The 12,948-nt window shown below is 37.0% G+C and overlaps 1 protein-coding gene across 1 annotated transcript in view; it reads left to right on the forward strand.

Moving 5' to 3' along the window:
• The window catches only part of HCFC2 (host cell factor C2), a 42,618-nt gene that overhangs the window by 7,648 nt on the left and 22,022 nt on the right, over positions 1 to 12,948 (forward strand). Inside the window, exons 4-9 of the mRNA XM_049884215.1 lie at positions 1,343 to 1,551; positions 2,520 to 2,604; positions 4,089 to 4,195; positions 4,309 to 4,497; positions 10,578 to 10,745; positions 11,246 to 11,298. Coding sequence (XP_049740172.1) covers positions 1,343 to 1,551; positions 2,520 to 2,604; positions 4,089 to 4,195; positions 4,309 to 4,497; positions 10,578 to 10,745; positions 11,246 to 11,298 — 811 coding nt within the window. The remainder of the gene's footprint in view (positions 1 to 1,342; positions 1,552 to 2,519; positions 2,605 to 4,088; positions 4,196 to 4,308; positions 4,498 to 10,577; positions 10,746 to 11,245; positions 11,299 to 12,948) is intronic.

Here is a 12,948-nt window from a genome sequence, read left to right on the forward strand (position 1 = left end):
GCCATTTAGCATTCTTTTGCCTATCCTCTTATTCTGTATGTTCCATATATTCTTGAATTTTATTCTGTATTATAATAATATTAAGAAATTAAGTTTTTATAAGTCTTTCTTCATGATTCCTTAGATTTCACAACCACATTTATCAACATCGATTTAATGTTAACTATAAATTTCTAGTTTCTTTGTGCTACCATTTCTCTTATCCATTGTATTCTTTCTTGGACTTCTTATTTTTCCTGGATAACATCCTAGAATTATTTCCCCCCAAAACAATTATATGGCTGAACTATGAGGTTTTATGCATCCTAAAATGTTTTAATTTTACACTCTAACTTGGATAATAATTTGGTAGGAAATAAACTCTTATAAAAGTCATTTTGCTCAAAACTTTGAAAACATCCATGTCACAGCTGACAAATTTAATCCCAGTTTCTAAAGTAAAAAAAGCTGTCTAAGGCGTTGCTATAGAGTGAAGAAAAAAAAAAGTTGTAACTTAGCACTTGTACTATGGTTTCATTTATCCATATGTGGCTATCCATAGAGAGAGACGTCTGAAAGGTCTGAAATGTCATTAATAGTGATGGTTCTAGTTAACTATTGTCATGTAACAAACTGTCCCAAAACTTAATGATGTAAAACAACAGCCATTTTATTATGCTTATAGATTCTGTGGGTCAGGAATTCAGACAGGACACAGATGGGAAGGCCTGAATGGTCACTCTCTTATCTGGTACCTCAGCTGAGATGGCTGAAGGACAGACTTAATTGGGCCTGTCACCCTACGTGCCTGCATGTAGCCCCTCCAGAACAATGATTTTGTGGAAGTTGGACTTCTCACATGGTGGTTCTTGGTGCCAGGATCGAGTGTTCTCGTGAAGCTGCACTGGCCTTCTATGACCTAGGCTCAGGAGTCACATAGTGTCATTTCAGCATACTCTATTGATTGAAGTAGTCACAATCTTGCCCAGATTCGAGAGGAGGAGACATAGACCACACCTCCTGATAGGAAGAGTGTCAGAAAATTAGCAGCTAGATTTTAAAGCCACCACAGCCATCATCGACAAGAGTATTGGCTAAATGATGGCAGGGATTTTTTCACATTTTTGTTCACTACTGGTCCCTGGTGCTTAGAGGAGTGCCTGGTACATATTAAAAAAAAAACTGTTTGATAAATATGTGATGAATGAATGAGGTGTGGGGTTTCTGCTCTCCCAATACCTTTTTAGTACTGTGTGAATTCTTCACAGGAAGCATGTATTGTCTTTAGAAATAGAAGCAAAAATTAAAGCAAATAAATGGTATATGTTATCATAATGTTTTGATTTCTTTCATAATATTCTAGATACTTAAATGATTTCTATGAGTTGGAACTACAGCATGGTTCTGGTGTTGTGGGTTGGAGCATTCCAGTGACTAAAGGGATTGTGCCTTCTCCAAGAGAATCCCACACAGCCATTATATATTGCAAAAAAGATTCTGGAAGTCCTAAAATGTATGTTTTTGGGGGAATGTGTGGTGCTCGCCTGGATGACCTATGGCAACTTGAGTTAGGTAAGCTTAACTTGATTCAGGTTTGGGAATTGGTAATGATTGTTGGTGTTGTTAGTTGCTGTCTGGTCGATTGCAGCTCATGGCAACCTCATGTATGCAGAGTAGAATTGTTCCATAGCGTTTTTGAAAGGCTGTGACATTTCATGAGCACATTGTCAGGCTTGTCTTCAAGGAGCCTCTGGGTGGGTTCAAACCACTAGCCTTTCAGCTAATAGTTGAGTGCTTAGCTCTATGAGCCATCCAGGGCTATGATTAATAAAGGCAAATTAAAAATCCTTTGAAAAATATTTTTGATTGTAGTGTTTATTGAGTTGCACACACTTTATAACCAGTGCTTGTAGCCCCAGGGGCAGCTAAGGTATGATATGCATGGTTGCTGATCAATCAGGTTGAACAAACTAATGTTAGATTTATGGTAGTAACTCTCCTGTGCTTCCTGAAGGTAAGGTACATATGTCTTGGTTTGCTGGGATGGTCCTCATTTATGCTTATTGTCCCATGTAATTATCAAGAATACCCCCTTCCACTCTCAAAAGTGCCCCAGTTGGGGATGATGAATTATATGGTTACCATACTTACAAGAAAGGCAGCATTAGTAATGTTATATGCTAGTCAGTTAAAAAAAAAAAACCCTGGGTAACCATTTCTAGGATATAAGAAAGAGTGATAGGGATACTAAGAGTATATAACGGTACTCTTATTTAAAATTGTTAAAATCCTTAATCTTAATTTTTAATTGGTGACTCTCTGAGAATACCTTCATTATAAATATTAACATTCAAATGTAAATAGATTTCTGTGATTGGCAACTTAGGTCAGCTGGAAATGTTTAAGATGAAATTCAAATAACTGTCTTGAAACATTTTTGCTTCAATTTGGTAGTCCTCTTTTTTTTTTTTTTAAACTGTAAATTGAGGTCATTTGCTGTTATTAGATCAAGTTGCTAATATACTTATTTTTACTTTTAGAAACTATGTCATGGTCAAAACCAGAGACTAAAGGAACAGTGCCACTTCCACGAAGCCTTCACACAGCCAATGTTATAGGAAACAAGTATGGTTTTGTTTTGTTTTTTTTCACCATCTTAAGAAAGATACACACAAAGAAAAGTGATGCTGCTAGTTTCTTGGAAACAGGTTACTGAACTTAGCAATGTTTGATTGTGCTTACTGAAGCTAAAATAATGTTCCTACAGAAGCTAAAATACTTAATGTGCCATTTTTTCATCATACTTCCTCTTATACTTCTTCACATACCTCACAATGCTTGCACAGAGTAGGTATTACATAGTGTAAGGCACAGTGTTGTCAAGCTGATCTGCCTTCTTGAAAAGCTTGACACACCTAACTCACTGTTTTCTTTGTACATATTTTTGGTAGTGCTTGATCTGTACTTAGCACATACTCTCAGTGGTTATTCTTTGGACGGTAGTGTAGAGCTATGGTTAGAATACAAACTCCATAACCAGATTGGCTAAATGAAGTCTCAGCTCGGTACTTGTCCTGTGTGAGCTTTGGCAAGGAAACGTAATCTGCCTGTGCCTCAGTTTCTTCAGGTATAAAATGAGGAAAATAATAGAGCCTACTTTACAAGGTAGTTGTGAGAATTAAGTGGATCAATACATATAAAATGCTTAGAACAGTACCTGGTATATAGAGAGCACCCTATAAAGGTTAGCTGTTTACTACCATCAACATGTCCTCTTGTTTATGCAACAGTGGTCTGGGATTAGGAGTACTATCTAAGTGGAATTTGGTGAAGTATTTACTAGTATAGGGATTTAACCTTACAAATAATGTTTTAGAAAACTACTAGTTATAATTTAGAACCTCATTAGCTCTGTTTTAAAAATAGCCCCCAAACCAGTCTTTATTCTTAAACATAATCTTATACACTTTTTTATTAGCGTAACCCTTTTATAAAATGCAATTTTCCATTGGAACCCCAATACATAAAATAAAAATAGCGCTTCTCAGGTTGGCAAGACGTCTCCTGGGTCCTGCGCCTGGCCTGATGAGTCGTTTTCCTTCAGCAGCCATTAAGCATGTCTCAAGAACCCCTAGGCCCTGAAGAGAACATAGTTTAAAATTTTTTATTTGAGTGATATCAGTGACCCAAGTTATATGAAACTTAATCCTCTTTGGTTACTGTGTGCATACAATCCGAAATTTGACTGGGTGTCATAGATCACTGGGCACCCTTCTTATACCCGTAGCATATTATAGACAATATGGATTTATATATGTTCTATAATTGAAATATTCCCCACATTAAATATCTCTTCAGAGAGAAATAACTATGATGTTGTATTGCCTCATAAAATTGTGAACTCTTGAAGATAGACATCATTTTATTCATCATCTTATTCCCATTGCCTTGACAGTGACAAATGTGTGACTAGTCCTGAAGCTTTGAGTCAACAAATAAGCAATTTGTCCATTCTTCTCAGCATTTCAAGTCCAAAAAGTAACAATAAAACTTAAAAAAAAAAAAAAAATTAGCTACTACTTTATGTTCTTTTTCTTTTGGTATTTCAGGATGTACATTTTTGGTGGATGGGTTCCATATAAAGGGGAAAATATTGAGACGTCACCTCATGATTGTGAATGGAGATGTACTAGTTCATTTTCTTACCTAAATCTGGGTGAGTCTTTTAAGAGTTACTTATTGAAATAAAATTTCTTAATAAAAGAATTTTTTGTCATTTTATTGTTTAAGGACCATAGCTTAGTCATTTCTCTGCTTCTCTATTTTTAGATACAGTTGAGTGGACCACCTTAGTATCAGATTCTCAGGAAGATAAGAAAAATTCAAGACCAAGACCAAGAGCTGGACACTGTGCTGTTGCAGTTGGCACTCGATTGTATTTTTGGAGTGGAAGAGATGGCTACAAAAAAGCATTGAATAGTCAAGTTTGCTGCAAGGATCTTTGGTATCTTGATACTGGTAGGTAAGAGTACTTATTTAACAAAATTTGTCCTTTATGTATATAAATACTCAAATAATGTCTTGTCTTTTGAGATTTGCTGTAACTGTCACCACCCTCTTTCCCGTAATTAAAAATAAATGGGAGAAATAGTATATGTAGATACTCCGCCCTCCAAGAGATGGAGCTTGTTTCTCCTCCCCTTGAGTGTGAGGGGGACTTAGTGACTCGCTTCCATAGAGTATGGAAAGGGGAAAAATAGTAACTTTACAGTGGAGAAACCTGGGAAACACCACCTTAATAAAGTGATCAAGGCTGACATTACTAGTGATATGTTATGTGGGTATCATTTACCCTCTGATATCATGCAAGTCGAAGGCACTTCACGTCTGTGGTATTCTTCCCAAATATCTATAACGACAGGCTAACCATGAGAAAGTATCACCGGACCCATATTGAGAGACATTCTACAGGACATATGAACATTACTCTTCAAATGTTTCAGGGTCATGAACAGCAAAGAAGGACTGAAAAATAGCCACAGATTGGAGGAGACTAAAGAAACGTGACAGCTAAATGGAATGTAGTATCCTGGATTGCATCCTGGAACAAAAAAGGGCATTAATTGAAAAACCAAGGAAATTTGAGTAGTCTGTAGTTTAGTTAGTAGTGTTACACTGTCTTAGTCGTCTAGTGCTGCTATAACAAATACCCCAGGTGGATGGCTTTAACAAAGAGAAATTTATTCTCTCACTGTCTAGTAGGTTACAAATCCAATTCAGGGCATCAGCTCCAGGGGAAGGCCCACGCCATCAGTTTTCCCCAGGTCTGGGAGTATTTCAGCACAGGAACCTCAGGTCCAAAGGATGCACTGTGCTCCCAGTGCTGCTTTCCTGGTGGTATGTGAGGTCCCCATGTCTTTCTGCTCACTTTTCTTTTGTATCTCAAAAGAGATTGGCTTAAAACACTATCTAATCTTGTAGATCTCATCAATATAACTGCCACTAATCCATCTTAGGAAAACCTGGTGGCGTAGTGGTTAAGTGCTACAGTTGCTAGTCAAAGGGTCAGCAGTTTGAATCTGCCAGGCGCTCCTTGGAAACTCTATGGGGCAGTTCCACTCTGTCCTGTAGGGTTGCTATGAGTTGGAATCGACTTGACAGCACTGGGTTTGGTTTTTGGTTTGGTTTGAATCCATCTTATTACATCATAGTGATAGGATTTATATCACATAGGGAAATCATGTCATATGGTAAAATGGCAGGCAGTCATACAGTCATACAAGGGAATCATGACCTAACCAAGGTGATAGATATTTTGGGGGGGACACCATTCAATCTATGACATATACCAATGTTAATTTCTTAGTTTTGGCAAACGTACTATGATTATTTAACATGTTAACATGAAGGGAAGCTGGGTAAAGGGTATGTGAGAACGCTGTACTGCAACTTTTCTCTAAGTCTAAAATTATTCCAAAATAAAAAGTTTTAAAGAAAGTATTAGAACACCAATTTTTTTAAAAACTGGAACTCACATCCATTTTTCAATAAGTATTGATTGATTGACAACTGTGTACCTAGAATTATTCTAAATGCTGAGAATACAGCAGTGGACAAGACTAAGAATGTTCTGTTGTCAAAGAACTTAAGTTCTAGGCGGTGTGAGGGCAGGGAGGATGACGGGCACTAATCAAATAAATTAACAAAATAATACCAGTTCCTGGTAAGATAATAAGACACAACCATAAGACAGTGATGGGGCTGCTGGGAATGAGGTAGGGTGGCTTCTTCAGAGTGGGTGATCAGAAAAGGCCTCCATGATGAGATGGTATTTGAGATGTGATCCAAACGGTCAGAAGGTGCTACCTATGTAAAAAGCTGGGGAAGGACACTGCAGGTCGTGTGAATAGCAAGTACGAGGGCCCCGAGATAGGAATACTTGGCATGTTAGGGAACGATTTGAACTGAGTGAACAAAGAGGAGAGTGTTGAAAAGGAAATTAGAGAGTGACCACAGGACAAATCATGTAGGGCCTGGAAAGCCATGATAGAGTTTAAATTGTATTTACAGTACAATGGGAAGTTATTTATAAGTTTAAAGGAGAGATGTGACATGATCTGATGTACATTTTGGAGTGCTCACAGGGAGTTGTATGGAAAATAAATTGTCAGGGGGGCAAAAGTGCAAGCAGGGAGACAAGCTAGGCAGCTTTGGCAGTAGCCAGAGCAGTGTCTTAGACTATAGCAGGGACAATAGAGATGGGGAGAAATGGATAAATTCAGAGTATATTTTGGAATTCTTGTTGACAGAACTGACTGATGAATTAGGCATGACAGGTGACAGAGCGACATGAAAGATGACTCCTAAGTTTTTAGCTTGAATAATTTGGTGGTGTTTTCATTTAGTGAGATGGGGAAGGCCGAGGGGAAAACAAATTTGTGGAAAAAATTGAGTTCCATTTTGTCCGCGCTAAGGATGTAATAAGAATGTGAAATAGACAGTTGAATGAGTAAACAAGTCTAAAGTCCAGTAGAGAAATCAGATCTGGAAATATGTGTTGTTATAGGGGAAAAGCATGCAAAATGGGTAGACTCCATAGCATTCATTATAGCTTCAAAAAGATGCACTGTGACTTTAGTTTTTTTTTTTTTTTTTGATGTATAAATAGAAATCTCTGAAGGGATATACACCAAAGTATTATCTGAAAGGGACTGTACATTTTCTTAACAATTTTTCTCTTACCTATATTTTTTACAGTAATATGCTTTTGTAATATAAAAACAGTCTAATTTTAAAATTAAGGTAATCAAAAAATTAATAATGGAACAATTAAGTTAGAGACTAAATGTTTTCTGTGGGAGAAGCAAGGAAGAAAGAAGTATAAAAAATCCAACTTACTGATTCATCTTTGAAATCAAGAATTATCAACCAAGGTCCAATGATGGACTTTGGTCTCAGAAATTGGATGAAAAAATGTGTGCATATGAATTTTGCTCAGTTGAGAATCCATCGCTGTAAGCAGATTCTCTAAGAGATTGGTGACTTAAAAAGGTTATAAATCATTGGCTCTGAATGGCCAGTTTTTCCATAAACCTTTCCATGAAAGATTTTAGACACCAGTGTCCATCTAAAAGTAACTGTGCCCACTATTGTAAAGTTGGCCTTATCTCTTGATAAGTTAGCATCAGTATTTGGGGGGATGAGGGACTCTTCATCTTGCATTTTTTCACTTCTAGTTAAATTTTGTGCATTCAGTGACAATTAAAAGAGTAATACAATTCTATAAGGCTTTTTATGAAAAATAGCAGTCCTTTGATTCCACCTTCCCCCCCTTTTCCTTGCCTCACAAGCATCTGCTTTCAACTCTGTTAAAGGATTCTTTGGGCATTTATTTTCATGACTCTATATAGCATGTGTGTATTGTTACTTTAACTTTTTTTCAGATTAGGTATAATGTCACTTTCTGCAGTGTATGTAAGGATTTATCTCTTCTTCCCACCATTTGTCTCCTCTCTCTCAGACACCCTCCCTATCTTCCAGCCTCTCAATATGTTTACACTAAAATTTTGTTAGATGAGTATTCAGTGTTTACACTATGACAATATAAACACTATTCACAGTTAAACCATGCAGAATACTGTGAATTCCTTCCTTGCACAATTTTTTTATTTGCCATGAAGTAATAATAGTCACTTTTGTTTAAGTTTGTATGTATTTACCACTGATTCAATCCATATTCTTTGTCATTTGTTTAAATCATCTCTCATTTTGGTCAGATGCATCAGATATTCTGCCACATTTCATTGTCTTGAAAAAATTTCTGCTGTTCCAATCTGGGATGGTTACCTTCTACAGATCGAGCAGGGGCTGTCCTGGATTCTCTCTTCATCATCTTCCTGGAGATATATTTTGCCACTCACCTGTGCTGGATTCCCAGTTTCCTGGACCCCACATTTTTTCTCTTTCTTAAGCGTCTTAGTTATCTAGTGCTGCTATAACAGAAATACCACAAATAGATGGCTTTAACAAAGAGAAATTTATTTCTTTACAGCAAAGCAGGCTAAAAGTCCATATTCAGGGTGTCAGCTCCAGGGGAAGGCTTTCTCTCCCTGTTACTCCTCTTATCAATCTTCCCCCTAGACTAGGAGGTTCTCCATGTGGGGACCCCGGGTCCAAAGGACATGTTCTGCTCCCAGCACTGCTTTCTTTGTGGTATGAGGTCCCCCTGCCTCTCCGCTCACTTCTTTCTTTTATATCTCAAGAGATTTCCTCAAAACACAATCCAGTCTTGTAGATTGAGTCCTGCCTCACTAACACAACTGCCACCCATCTTCCCTCATTAACATCTTAGAGGAAGGATTTAAAACATATAGGAAAATCACACAATACTGGGACTCATGGCCCAGCCAAATTGATACATGTATTTTTGGGGGGACATAATTCAATCCATGACACTTAGCTTACTTCATTTTTCTGTAAAATACTTTCCAGGAAAAGGGTGCACAGGTGATACATTTATTTTGAGATCTTGCGTTGTTTGAAAATGTGCTTAATCGTTCCTTCCCAGTTAACTGGTAGTTTGGATAGAAATAGAATGCTCCGTTGGAAATCATTATCCTTCAGGATTTTTAAGGCATTGTTCTGTCGTATTCAAGCTTCCAGTGTTTTTATTGAGAGATCCAAACCACTTCTGATTTTTGGTCCTTTCAGAAGTGACCTTTTTCCCCCCTCTGGAAGCTTTCAGGATTTTCCCTTTGTCTCCACTGTTATTAAATTTTATGATAGTGTGCCTTGTTTCTCTGTTTTCAGTCAGTTGTGTTGAGTACTCAGGGGGCCTTTTTTCAGTCTGGAAATGCATGTATTTTATCTTTGGGTAGTTTTCCTGATTTATTTCATTGATTTGCACCCCCCTGTTTTCTCTGATCTCTCTTCACGTAACTTCTGTTATATGGGTGGTATATTTCCTGGGCTTGTCCTATTACCAGTTTCTGCTTAGGTCTGGGTTGTCTTACTTTGAGAAACATAAATAAACTGGATTATGAATAGGATCACAGAGGAACTTACAGGAACAGTTAAAGGAATGAGGCTTAATTATCCTTTAAAACAGTCATCAATTTTTTTTCTTTTCTGTAAAGGGCCAGATAGTAAATAATTTAGATTATCAGGCCATGTGGTCTCTGTTACAACTACTCAGCTCTGCAGTTGTAGCTTCAAAGCAGCTGTAGACAATACATAAAAAAGGAGCATATCTATGTTCCAGTACAACTTTATTTACAAAAATAGGCATGAGCTGGATTTGGCTCAGGGGCCATAATTTAATGACCCTAGGAGCCCTGGTGCCCTAGGAGCGATAGACTGCTAACCTAAAGGTCAGCAATTGGAATCCACCAGTTGCTCGTTAGAAACCCTGTGGGGCAGTTCTGCTCTGTCCTGTAGGGTCGCTGTGAGTTGAAATCAACTCAACGGCAGCGAGTTTGGTTTTGACTCTATACAGATACAAAAGAGGATGAGGATATTGTAGAAATAATCTCAGGTCCTTTTTTCCAGCCTTAAGATTTTATGACTGTTTTAGAAACGTTAGTAATATTTACTACTGAGGTCATTACCTGTTTTGATAGCACAAGTCTTGATAAGAGGATATTAATTTTAGAGAAATGATATTTTTCTAAAATATGTTCACGTAATCTCTGCTGACATTAGTATTTCTAAGATATATGCTATTGGCTAAAAATTGGATCATAAAAAGTTTAGAACTTCTAAAGAAGGTAAAATAATGTAGCTATAACTGTGTAATACTTCGTTTTTCTCTCTACTTCTAGAGTTAAACATTTTTTCTGAATCTTATGACTCAGGTAGTTTGGAACTGGATTGTTTTGTTTACAGTTTTGTCTCTTTAAGGAATTAAATAGAGTCAGAACCCCAAATTATTTTCATTTGACCTATTATAGCTATGTTTGTCTGAGTAAAATTTCTCCCGCTTGATAAACAGATGAAATATTCATTGCTGATGTTTTCAAAGTTCCTTGTCCCCACAGACTATGTGGCAAACTGTTGATAAATTTGAAGCTTAAGTGTACAATATGGATATTGTTCTTTAGAGAAACCATCAGCACCATCACAAGTACAACTGATCAAAGCCACTACCAACTCTTTCCATGTCAAGTGGGATGAAGTGCCTACAGTTGAGGGCTATCTTTTGCAGTTGAATACAGACTTGCCATACCAAGCGGCATCATCAGATTCTTCAGCAGCACCAACTATTCAAGGTAACATAATTTTCACGCTTTAAGAAAGCATGTATGCTTCTGTGCTTTTAACAAATACACTGCAGAAAAGTCTATGATTAGGTCTAGTTTATGAGATTTTATGATCTGATGATTCATTCCTGGTAACGGAAATATGTTGATTTTCCACTCTGAAACTTGACTGTCTTACCATTATGATATAGTAGACCATGGATATATAGAATTTTTTTTCTGCGGTTCGTTTGATGCAGTTTCTTAATTTGACATGCTACTTGACTTTCAGAGATGGTTTTAATTAGCTTTCATAAATATTTCAGCTTTTCTTCAAAAGTATTTTTAACCAGACAGGCACTTGGAAAGTAAAAGCAAATGTATTTTTACATGTCCTTTTAGAAAGGAGTCCAGTCAACTCTTAAGCAAACTCTTAAGAAACCATGAACTTTGATATATGTAACTTTTAAAAACATTTGATTATAATGTATTTTATTGAAGCTAATTTAGAGCGTGTCTCATTCGTATAGGAATCAGGATGGACCCTCACAGACAAGGCAGTAATAGCATCATTCCCAACAGTGTAAGTAAAAAAACGTGTGATGGTAGATGAATGTTTGTGGCTGTAGCCTCAATCTGTGTTACAGATTTTTGGCACATTACCCTAGGACAGGGTTTCTTAACCCTGGCTGCACGTCAGAATCTCTCCTGAGATTAAAAACAGATTCCCAAACTCTTCCCAAGCGCAGATCTAATGAAGCAAAATCTGCAGGATGATGGCTAGGCAGCTGTGTTTTTGAAGAGAGCTCCACAGATCATTTGTGACTGTAGCTGGGATTGAGAACCCCTAGCCAAGAGATTGAAGCCTGTCCTCATTTTATATAGCATCAGAGTCTAATCCATTATAATTTGTATTTTCAGTATTTTGAATTCCAGATTTTGACATTTGTAAATGTCATGCATACATACACACACTCGAAAATTCTGAAGATATACTTATGTGTATGAAATGCGTTTCTTCACTATGTATTTTGTTTACCTGAGAATATGAGTTGCTAAATTGAACACCTGTGTTTCTTTTAAAACTCAAACCTTAGCACTTTGGATTTGTGAGGTTTCTTCTTATTTACGAAGTGCTTCTCAGTAGGCCTTTGTGGAGACTAATAAATACGCTTACTAAGTGTCACTATTTTTAACTGGCAAACTGCTATCTGCATCCACAGTAGAACCCTTTTGAAGGAAAGTGATAGAGGTATAGGCTCACATATTATAAGCATGGCTGAGGACCAGTAATAAGCAGGAAAGGCTCTAGTGTGTCAGGAAGGCCATGTAACAAGTAAAGCTCATGCAATTTGTGAGCAGTTGCCTCAGCCTATTTTAATAAAAAAAAAAAAGACATATATATATTTGTATTGTATATCCATTTATATTATTATGTATACTATATGTATATGTGTTACTACAAGGTTTTTAATGAAATAGTTTCTTACTGTGTCCCTCCCTGTACCTGATTGTGCTCCCTACAGGCAACTACATTCAAGCATTTCCGCTGTTTTAGCTTTCTTCTGGTATCTACTTGTATACTTCTAGATGAAATCTTTTTACTAGCATTTCTTGACTATCTAGTTTTAGATCAGTTATCTTCAATAATGGAAGATGAAGATTTGAAGATCTCTTAAAATACTGCCTCTTCTCTCTTTTTCTCCTTCCTGCATACTTCAGATATTTTAGCTGAATCATTATTTGATGGTTTTGGTTATAACATTCACAGCTGAGCCATGCAATGTGAATATTTTTTCTTTCTTATATAACTTTTTATTTTTACCATTAAGTTCCTTACTTTTTTATTTGCTTAGTTTTCTTCTTACCTATCATGAATACCCAAATTCTCCAATAAAATTATAAAACTGCTCTCAAAGTATTCAAACATCTGGGACTGAACTGCTGGACATGAAGGCTAAGGACCGTAGTCTTAGGGGACACCTAGGTCATTTGGCAAAACACAGTTCATAAAGATAATGTTCTACATCATAGCCTTGTGAGTAGCATCTGTGGTCTTAAAAGCTTGCAAATAGCTGCCTAAGCAGCAACTGTTGGTCTCTTCCCACAAAGGGGAACAAAGAAAACCAAAGACTCAGTGAAGCAATTAGTCCAAAGGACTGATGGCCTACAGGAACCATAGCCTTCTCTACCCTGAGACCAGAGCTAGGTGGTGTACTGCTACCACTACAGA

This window comes from Elephas maximus, chromosome 4 (genome assembly GCF_024166365.1).
Source record: "Elephas maximus indicus isolate mEleMax1 chromosome 4, mEleMax1 primary haplotype, whole genome shotgun sequence".
Lineage (NCBI taxonomy): Eukaryota > Metazoa > Chordata > Mammalia > Proboscidea > Elephantidae > Elephas > Elephas maximus.